The following is an 11,323-nucleotide window of genomic DNA, read 5'->3' as shown; positions in this document are numbered from 1 at the left end:
GTCTTCTGCACATTCAGCTGGATGTAACCAAAAGTCCAAAATCAGAGAAATGGTCAGCAGTCATTACCCAGAGCTCCAGAGTCCTACCCTGGTATGCAGTAGAATACTTCAACCTGCATTTCAGTTTGACTGGTAAGTTATTAGGTAGCTTACAAATTTACTAGGAAAAGAATTCCTATGGTAAATCTTGGAAAAGATGAAGTAGCAGGAAAATGACAAAGAAATAATTCATTTATATAATCCCTAGAGAAACATTATAAAAAAAGCATCAAGTTGAAGATAATTCCACTGATAATGGACTTAAATCAAAAATGGAATTAGAGTTTTCCTGGATTTTGGATAATCTTCAAATTTCTCAAGGTACCACCTACAATAAAAAAAAAGGACATAAAAAAGGAAATAATTTTGTCTCTTAAACATGTAATACATGCTAGCAAAGGAACAATTTTTTTATTCTCAAGGCATACAGTTTTTAATAGTAATAAAAACTTTGGCATTTCAGATACATAGGTTGATTTTTGTCTATATCATGGATAATTAGATATATGTGATTAGAAAGTATAAGTCACAAGAAGTGACTCATATAACCCACCCTTATATTGGCAAGAAAAACTACTGATTTATGATAAAGATGCAGATTAGCATATGGAGGAGACATCTTTCCAGATCTAGGAAGCGTGTAGACCGGGGAAGAGAGGAACCCAGTAGGTGTATCTTAATTATTTTCTGGTGACTCTGTTAGTTTTTTCCAATTCCCAGAAGAGAACTACTGCTTCATACCCAGTCTGTGGAATGGGCACCCAAGCTGGTAACTCTCAAACAGATCTGGGAAAATGCAACATGGGCTCATTCATCATTGAGCCCTGCACTCAGAACAAACAGGTCTTTTCCGTTCTGATATAAATTATGTCAACAAAGGCACATTCATTCATTTTGGGGTAACAGCTAGTTGGGAAGGGTGGACATTAAGTAGACAGTAAAAATTTAAAATAATTTGACATGATGAAGAAATAGAAAAATGGAGTTTCCGTGAGCTCAAAAGAATGCTAAACAGATTAAAACTCATGATGGAAAACAATTAGTTATTTGTTAATGTGACAGCAATATATGACAACAGCAAACAAAGTGAGTGAGTGAAGTCCTATGGAATTTAGATTTTGGTGAGGTTTAGCACTGTAACCCACAAATAGAGAATTATGGGAGACTACCATGTTTACTTTCAGATGCTGTTCTGTACGCCCAAAAGGACATGTAATGAGAAAAGTCCTGAGGAGCTGAGCAGTGGACCTGTGGATCAACAGCCTTTCCCAGCTCAGTGATGTGCTGCAGACAAGAGTGCCTGTGGCAGATGTGGCCACAGACAACAGCAGTGCAAAGTGTGTAAAAGTGCATTATACATATATTTACTCATTAATCACTGACATTTTTTAGAGGCCTATGCAACTGTCTGAATGTGTATCCCCCAAAATTTGTATGTTAAAAAACCTAAGGTGATGGTATTAGGAGATGAAGCTTTTGGGAAGTGAGACTGGAGCCACATGATAGGATAGTGTCCTGATAAAAGGGCTCCCCCTAAAAGCTCCTTGTTCCTTCTGCCATGTGAGGACAGAGTCAGAAGGTACTGTCTGTAACCCAGAAGAGGGCCTTTGCTAGGACCTGACTGTACTGGCACCCTGATCTCAGACTTTCAGCCTTTAGAATTATGAGAAAGAAATGTTTGTTATTTATAAGGCACCCTGTTTATGGCGTTTTGTTATAGCAGCCTGAACAGACTAAGACAGCCTGTTTGGGACTTAAAACATGAACCATGGACTAGTTTCTAAGAGCTTGCCCATGAATCAGCAGCGTTGGGCACTATGTTAGGAGAGGCAGGAGGTGAGCTCCTCTCCTAGAAACGTCCATTGAAGAGGGACACACTAGCCTAAAAGGAACAAGAATGGAAACAAAGGACAGCCTAAAATTAGAAAAAGCAGGCCAATATGCCCACATGCCTGCAGGATGTTAGAGGGCTGTGACAGCCCTGCTGTGAAGTGCTATGCAGCAGGCTAAATTCTACCCACTGTCACAAAGAACCTTTATCAGAGCAGAATTTTCTCACCCAACAAGAAATATGTTAAATGAACTTCATAGAAACCATTCCATAGGAATAAAATATAACTTGTTAAATGATTAGAGAAAAACATTTCTCAATTATTTCACCACTAGGATCACAAATCCACCTCAAAAAATTATATTTAAAGATTTATGATTAAAGGTATCCTATAGCCCTAGCTGGTTTGGCTCAGTGTATAGAGCATCAGCCTGTGGATGCAAGGGTCCCGGGCTTGATTCTGGTCAAGGGCACATGCCCAGGTTGTGGGCTCAGCGCCCAGTAAGGGGCATGCAGGATGCAGCCAATCAATGATTCCCTCTCATCATTGATGTTTCTATCTCTCTCTTCCTCTCCCTTCCTCTCTGAAATCAATAAAAAAAATATTTTAAAAAAGTATCCTATATAATAAAGAGGTAATATGCAAATTGATCCTCACACCCCCACAAGATGGCTGCCTATGACCAGGCCGGCAGGGGGGTTAATGGGGGACGACCAAACGACTGAACAAGCAGGCTGCGTGGGGCGACCAGGCTGGCACTGGAGGTTAGTGAGGTACAACCAAACAACCGAACAGCAGGCTGCGTGGGGTGACCAGGCTGGCAGGGAGGTTAGTAAGGGATGACTAAATGACTGAACAAGCAGGCTGGGTTGGACGACCAGGCTGGTTGGGGGGTGGTGCAGTTGGGGGCAACCAGGCCGGTGGGGGGGGGCAGTTAGGGATGACCAGGCTGGCAGAGGGGGACAGTGGGGGCGACCAGGCCGGCAGGGGGGGCAGTTAGGGGCAATCAGGCCAGTAGACAGGAGAGCGATTAGGAGCCAGCAGTCCAGGATTGTGAGAGGGATGCCTGACTGCCTAAACCGGCAGTCAGACATTCCCCAAGGGGTCCCGGATTGGAGAGGGTGCAGGCTGGACTGAGGGGACTCCCCACCCCTGTGCATGAATTTCGTGCACCAGACCTCTAGTATGCATAAATATTTTTAAAAGTGGAATAAGCAGCATGATTTCTATTATATTTTTCACTCATATTTCTATCTCTAGATCAAAAAGCTTTCACTCATGTAAACAGACCAGGGTTGGATGCCAATTTTTTTGTATTGATTTTGTGGCTATGGGGCCTGAACTAATGCACCCTTGCCTTCTCATTGAAAGTGAAATGACCTCCGGCTGAGGACTACCCACTTCATCTAATTCAGGTTATGCTAAATCTGAGGTAATTCTTCAAAGCTGTTACTGTTTTTCTGGCTCACAGTTTCATGATCCTACATTTCTCTTATGGAAGTCTTTCTCTAGCAGAGACAGGTCAGTGACAGCTGAATAAACACTTTGCAAGTGCTCACAAGTCATGCTCTTTGTATTCGAGTCTGATGAATGGGGCTGTGAGACCAAGGCAGCATTTCATCAACATACTGTGTGTCCTTATTTTGTAATCATTACACTATCAATCAGTGTCTTAAAGACACACTGAATTTACACTGAATTCACTTTTTAAGTGACATTAAACTTAACAAATGGTAACCCTGTTATTGCAACAGAGCCCCTCCTTAAACGCTATCCTCCCTGTCTGGGGTCCAAGGTGCAGCTTTGAGACATGACAAGTCTACATCTGTACTCTATCACCTCACAGCTGTAGAAGCATGGGCGGCCTGTGCTCTGGTCCAGTGCATAAGCATGATTGCCCAAGGCAGATGGAAGGAAGCCATGTGAAAACATGCCTCCTTAAAATTCCTTGAAATGTTGCTCTCAAACCAGAATATCTGTTAGCACTTGGCACAGCTGACCCGTCCAACCTAGCCCTTAATGATCAAGATAATTATTTATGAATTAAATACTTCCATTACAGACAGAAATTTGTTGTAACAAAATGATGCTTTGATGCAGGAATAGCCCTGTGGACTGTTTTCTTTTGGAATCAGTTTATCTGATGGGCTAATTAGTTGGGTTCACTGGATTACTAGGAAAAAAAATAGCTTTCATTTTGTACTCAGTTTGTAAATCCAACATTTGTAAACATACACTAAACTGAATTGATTCATTGTTCAGCAATTAAATTTGGTTTGCATCAACATTAATTTAAACATCAAACAAATGGCAAAGAGCCCTTTCAATTCATGAATCTTTGTGCAAAGGATACCTCAGAAAATGAAATTATGTATTTTCTATTTCTGTATGTTACATATTCCAATGCTAAGAGGGATTCTCCTATTTCATTTTCATTTGAGGAGTGAGCCTGACAACTGGCCTGGCATGCTCTTGTTCAATCCTCCCCTGATCCAGTTTCTTAAAATAATCTTATTTGTTTTTATTATTAGAAACCAGCCAATATTCGCTTCTTAAATCCTAACATAACAAATATCTGGGAGTAGCATCTTCCCCCAGAGGTGATGGTAGTTAGAAAGGTAGAGGAGGTGGAGAGGGATGGGGAGAGCACAGATTCCCTGTACACAGGACCTCAAGTTTGGCTGAGATTAGCTGGCTGTTGTCATCATTATTGATGCATGAATTCTAGCTGTTTTATTCATTTTCTAGGACTTTGTAATGTATATTTAGTCTAAAGTCAAGCCTGTTTAGAGTATGAATCCTTCTGGTTCTAAAGGAAGCATTTGAACATTATGTGGGGAAGGGTGGGGAGGAGTGCATGGAGCCCATAGTCCATCAGGAACCTAGGTGTGAATGGCTCTGTGGGGGAGGATGCTGGGCTCTGCCTCCAGCTGCAGGCCTTCTGAGCTCTCATTACTGCACAGTCAGCATTCCTCCTTTTAATCAGCGTGTTCCAGGTCAGATCCCAAATGCCCTGCTTGACATTTAACTTGACCATCAAGTCCAGAGTCCAGCAGTATAAATTCAGAGCCTCAGAACAGGTGGACAAAATGATAATGCTGATGTGTATCCACTGGTTTCTTATAGCTGGATTAGTCTTCAGATATTTGCATGGTTTTGTGCTTTTTAGACATGGCATGGTATAAACTGGGATTTGGCAAATCAAATTAATATTAACATTTCAAAAGGCTAATCTAAAAGTTGGTATAGTAAGGTCAGAGAACAAATTAAAAATGTTAAAAATGTTTTAAACTTACTGATGATGCTGTTGTGCTCTTGTGAATAAAACACAAAATGTAAACAGAGCGAAAGCCCCGCCTTGAACAGACCAGGTGGCCAGGCCATAGCCACACCACTCAACCACTTCTCCAAAGTAGTTGGCTGCACTTACGTATTCAAATAAGCCTCCTAGAAGAAAGCACAGAACCAGTGGTGCATTGACTACAAAGTGATGCCTCAGGAAATATTGACTTAAGAGATAACAGTAAATAACTACTTCGGAGAACATAAATTCAACTATGGGAAAATATATCTTTTACTGAATTTTAATCAATGAAACACTTCCAACATTACTAGTTTTACTATTTCATATCATAAATTCTGGTAATAACTATCTACCTGTATCAATACCCGTCGTTTTAGCTGAGAAAAAAATGCTACAGTTTTCATATACTTTAATATATATCACTTCATTAATTAATGGATCAAACTGACAAAAGCTGAGCAAGGACAGAGAATACAGAACAATTAATGAACCAGCTTAATAAAATGGATCTGTATAGAACTCTAGACTAAAAATTGAAGAAAATATTGATTTTCAAGGACAGATTCATTCATTCATTCATTTATTCACTCACCCAGTCACTGGTTTACTCACTCATCAAAACTTTACTGATTCATCAAGTCTACATTATGGCCAGACCCTGGTCTAGACACTTAAAGTGAACTGTGGATAAGATCCCCACCCCCCACATCTGGAACGTTAAACTTCAGTGTACTAAACAAGGAAAGCACAGTCTGGCAGAGGGTGTGGAGTTCTGTGGGGAGCAGAGCAGGGCAAGAGGGCTCAGAAGTTGAGTTGGGGGAAGAGGGAGGTCATGGTAACAGACAGTGGCTGGGAACAAGCCTCCCTGGGTAGGTGAATTTTGATCCCAGACTTCCTGGGAGGGTTGGGCTGCAGTTATTAGGGTGGAAGCCCTCTGGGCAGGAGAAGCAAAGGCTCTGAGGCCAGAGCTGCACACTCTGCAGGGCCCCAGTTTAAGTAATTTGAAATGTAGGATTTTTTTGTCATTTGTTCCTTACGTTGCTATTCTCCTTGTATAGTTTCCAGGTATGTAAGTGTGCTTTCCAGGTCCAATGAAGTTTTAGTCTTACCTACTTGATTCCTGTTTTAGAAGCTCTATTGATTTCTAACTTATATTTGCTAGCCCTTTTTATAGTGCGTGTGTGTATGTATGTGTATGTGTGTGTGTGTGTGTATATATATATATTTAATCATTAACTTAAATCCCTTTTTATTTTTTTAAACATTTAAGCATTCACTGTATAATCTGTTTCCATTAACTCTAAGATCTGAGGTGTCTCACATTTAATTGTGCTGTCACTCTGGGCGCCAGATTTCTTCATTGGCTCTGTAACCTTAGAGTATGGTCTGTGGTCTGTGGGGCTCTCTGAGGCCTGAGCTGACAGCAGATCCCTTCTGTGTGCCCTGGCCCATGTATGAGGGCATCACCCACCAGGATGACATGGATCCTGATTCATGGCTTGAGGTTTTTCAGACCCTCCAGGTGGCGCTAATGTGGGCTGCAAAGCAGCATGAGGGGAGCAATGGCCACAGATTCTGATGGGTGTACTTTGGACACTAGGACTCAGGTTTTGCCCTCTGATGATGACTTCCTTCCCTGACACCACATTCATACATTTAAAATGACTTTTTAAAAATTTCATCCAGTGAAAGCAAAGCATGGAGAAAAGAAGTACAAAGCCAATTTGAGGAGAATATGGACTAAGATAATTTGATATACAGTGGGGCCTTGACTTCTGAGTGTCCCGACCAACGAGTTTTTTGAGATACGAGCCGTCTCTCGGCCGATTTTTTGCTTTGAGTTGCGAGCTAAAATTTGGGTTACGAGCCAGCTTCAGATACCCCACCACTAGTTGGCGCAGTGAACGTCACAGTGAATGCCACAACATCAGCCCAGCATCACGTGTCTCACTCGTTCACTTTTTGATTTGACATACGAGTAATGTGAGTTACGAGCTCCATCACGGAACGAATTAAACTCGTAAGTCAAGGCCCCACTGTATTTAAATTGTACCAGGAAATAGCGGAAAATAAGATGAAAAAGGGTAGATAGGTTTTTATTGGTGTTGAGCATCTAGTGGTTTGGTTGACTTTTTCTTATTAATTTAATTAACCCTTTATATGTTATGAGCAATAATAATAGCTCTCAGCTAAACCAAGAAAGTAGATTTTATTATCTCCATTTCATAGGTGAAGAAACTTGAGCTCTCCCCCCCTCCCACCGCAAATTTCACCCAACATTTTTAATTGTTTTCAAAGGGAGGGTCAGTCAAGGTTATCTATTATGTAATATTTTTTAAAATGAAGTTTTAGACACCCTTTGTAAACCATAAATTCTCATATTCTCTCTTTCCAAACAGAGATAACTAGAGTTTCTTTTTTGCTTAATAACCATTCAGTTGGCCAGAATTTATCATTTTAATAAAACAATATTCATAGTGACTGCTATAAATAATAGTGATTCACATTAAAAACTACAGCTAATACATATTACACATTAGTTACTAGATCTGACAAAATTAGAATAGCAAGGCATCATAGAATAGCAATGCAATTTTAGAATGAATTCTCCACTTTCACTACATACCCCTTGGAATTTTGTATCCAGTCTCCCCTGGCTGCCTGAGATTCCTCAGGATGTGATCGGAGTGAATGTTTATCAGCATGCCTACCAGCCACAAGACAAAACCTGAAGGAAAAAACACACGAGAGTATTACAGTTCATAAACTATAAAATTTATAAACCAAGGCCTGAAAGGACAGTATCACTATACTTCTTTATTATCATCCTATCTAATAAAAGACAAAAGGGGTAATTAACCATAACTCCGCTACGTTTCCTATTGGCTAATCAGCGAGATATGCAAATTAACTGCCAACAAAGATGGCGGCCGGTAGCTACGCAGCTGAAGTGAGCAGGAGGCTTGCTTGCTCCAGTGATGGAGGAAGTCAAGGTTCCCTGCCTGCTGTGACCTGCTCTAAGCTCCGAGAGCAACATCTCCAAAAGCAACAAAATGTCAATTATAGAAACTAAACAAACCCCAGATACCTGCTCTCAGCCAGTGACGGCAACAGAGTTTCAATTATAGAAGGTAAATAAATCCCAGAATAAAAAAAAAGAAAAAAAGGAGAGGCTTGGAGCTTCAGTCGCAGGCCAGCCTGAAAACTGAAGGGCCCTCAGCCCTTCACCCAGACTGGCCAGGCACCCCAGTGGGGGGGGAGCTCTGCTCAGCCACAAGCCAGGCTGATGTCTTCCAGTACAGTGGTGGTGGTGGGACCCTCTCCTGCCTCCTCAGCAGCACTAAGGATGTCCGACTGCAGCTTAGGCCTGCTCCCCTCTGGCAAGTGGACATTCCCCAAGGGCTCCTGGGCTTCCAGAGGGATGTCGGACTGCCAGCTTAAGCCCATCCCCCTGGGGAGCGGGCCTAACCCAGCAGGTGGTCATCCCCCGAAGGGTCCCAGACTGCGAGAGGGCACAGGCTGGGCTGAGGGGCCCTCCTCCCCACCCCGAGTGCACAAATTTTTGTGCACCGGGCCTCTAGTTATTAGTATAACATATCAGCCATAATTGATAGTAAAAATCATAATATTGTCCTTTATTTAGAAAGATAATTACTGTTCTCAGGTATGTTCAATAGGGCTGTTTTTCTAATAAGATTAATTATCTGATCTAGTCAAAATACTTTGACATGATGGCCACAATCCGTGTTTTTAGAATGACTGGTAGGATTAGAAGTATTACTGATGGTTATAACAGTTGTGTGAGGTATGGCTTCCCCCTCCATTTGGCAGAGGAGAAGACTGATATCTCAGAGTGTGCCTCATCATGATGCACACGGGTCCCCGGAGGGGTGCTGGTTTCCAGGAGCTAATCTCTGGTCCTTCTCTCTTCCTTCTTTATAACCTCATTTGAACATTTTCATACATATACATGGCTTCCAACACTGCTGATTTCCTGCTCACTTTATCAGTCAGTATTCCTAGGTCTGCTCACCTGCCTCAGCTCCCAACAAAATCTTCACTGCCACTGCATGCATGTGGACACTCCATAGCTTCCAGAATGCTTTCCCTCCCATTCTTAAAAGTCTTCAGAGAGCTATCCGCACTTACAGGAGACTTATTAGCATCACATCAATTAATGCCAACAAGAAAATGCAAAATGCCAAAATAGTGTTTTATGAAAGAAATAACTTGATTTGATTAAAAAAAAAGAGTTAACTTGATTGTTCTGAGATACTTCAAAAATGTGAAAGGCAGATGTGGCTTTTATGGTGTCATTTCATTCAGTATGAAAAAAATATGTATGCTTGAAGTAACATTATGAATTACTCATCAGTCATCCTGATGGTATTAGTTTTTTGCAATTAGAGCAGGGACTTTAAAGCACTTTGGTCTGTGGTAAGGGTCTCAAAATGTCCTGATTTCGCCACTGTAGGCTGCTTTCTTCCAAGCATGTTAAACTTGTGGCCCACCAACTACAAGTTTGACATGCTTGTAACAGTTCCTACCAGATTTTGTAATATAAGTCACTTATGGAATCCATGAATTTATAGCTGATTCACATTTTTTTTTTTCATTTCAGTATGTCACTACTAGGTGATGTGGTCCCCAATTTAAGGTCCCAGATAGTATCATGTTCTCAAAATTCCATGCTTACTTTATTCTTCTTCTAAGAGACAAGTTCCCTTTATTGTCTAGGTTAGGGTTCATCTAAGCTAAATATTTAATTCCATTTCTGGGGATCTTAAAAATTTTTGTATAAATTCTTTTAGATCAACAACTTTTACTGTTCTGGAAAATCTTCTGTTAGAATATTATCATTATTATTTGCTTATCTTTTCATGGTAAGTATCGTAAATGTAATCAATTAATTATTCATGCAATTTCTTGTTAGTCTGTTATAAAAACCGAGCTCTATGAAATAAATATAATGCAAAAAGAGTAACTTAGTTTGTTTTCCTATTGTTTTTTTTTCTTTTCATTTTCGATTCCTTCTCTTCAATTGTAAAGAAGCCAAGAGATCTGTGTACAATTTATTGGTGTCTTAAATTTTACAATGGCTTCCAAGGCATCTGCAGGTGATGTGGTCTGTCTGCAGAGCTCCTTTAACCCCTTCCCCAATAATTTTTTTGTTAAAAAACGTTTCTTTTTCAGACTAATTTTTTTATTTTGGTTCTATATAGTATTTTTGATGCTGGTTATGAAAACAGTTTGTAACTCGTCTTCCTATAAACCATATTTTTTTACCATATTTTCTTAGTATACTCGTCGACGACTGAAAAAGAACATTTTGTGAAAACGTGTATACACGTTTCTGCCGGGGAAGGGGTTAAATGACATCCACAGACCAAAATGATTCTTTTGTTTTGTTATTATTCATCGAAATTATTCAAATAATTCATCTAAGGAATGATTCCTGTGAGAATCATAAATAAGCATTAAAATCCTTATCTTTTAGATTAAAAACAAAAACCCTTTCCTCTTGCCACTTTTGGGAAACCAGTGTGGTGAGCAGGTTTAATCCCCTGCTCTGCTACCTATTCAATTTAGATGGTGGGCCATCTGCTTATCCCACTGATTATCCCTTTCTTCTGTGAAAGGACCCAATTTCTACTCTTCTACAGTGTAATTTAGTGTTTTCTGGAGGCACGAATTTGTGGAGTTAGAAAAGGATCCTGAAACACTTTTTCATCCATTCTTCCTTTGAAAAATAAAGAGGCAACTCCCTCCTATTAAGAATTCAGGTATGATTAGGGCACTGCCCTGGGAATAAAATTTTAATTCACAGAAAAAACTATGACTGAAAAATGTAAAAGTACTTTGTCAACAATAAAGTACATCAAATGTTAGTTTTCTCTATCATTACAAATTTATATAGGGAGAAAGCCAAATGACAGGAAAGGTAACTATATGGAGCTTTAGGATAAAGGACTGTGGGGCAGCTTGAAAATTTGAGGTTTAATTTCATATCTCTTCGGAGGGGCTATAGGGGCAAGTTACATCTGAATGTGTTAGAAGTAACTGTAGGAGGTGCTCGGCTGTCTTAGATAAGATGGACAATTAGTGCCTAAGTTTCCTCAGTGTTCTGGCTGCTCAAGCTGCTGAAACT

At 40.3% G+C, this 11,323-nt stretch overlaps 1 protein-coding gene across 1 annotated transcript in view; it reads right to left on the bottom strand.

Moving 5' to 3' along the window:
- Window positions 1–213: 213 nt before the first annotated feature.
- Window positions 214–11,323, bottom strand: part of SRD5A1 (steroid 5 alpha-reductase 1) — an 11,946-nt gene continuing 836 nt past the window's right edge. Inside the window, exons 3-5 of the mRNA XM_006762504.2 lie at window positions 7,802–7,903; window positions 5,168–5,318; window positions 214–367 (exon numbers count right to left, since the gene is read on the bottom strand). Of these exons, the coding sequence (XP_006762567.1) occupies window positions 301–367; window positions 5,168–5,318; window positions 7,802–7,903 (320 nt within the window). The 3' untranslated portion in view covers window positions 214–300. The remainder of the gene's footprint in view (window positions 368–5,167; window positions 5,319–7,801; window positions 7,904–11,323) is intronic.

This window comes from Myotis davidii, unplaced genomic scaffold (genome assembly GCF_000327345.1).
Source record: "Myotis davidii unplaced genomic scaffold, ASM32734v1 scaffold135, whole genome shotgun sequence".
NCBI lineage: Eukaryota > Metazoa > Chordata > Mammalia > Chiroptera > Vespertilionidae > Myotis > Myotis davidii.
The sequence above is the reverse complement of the archived record's forward strand: the minus strand, read 5'-3'. Positions and strand labels throughout refer to the sequence as shown.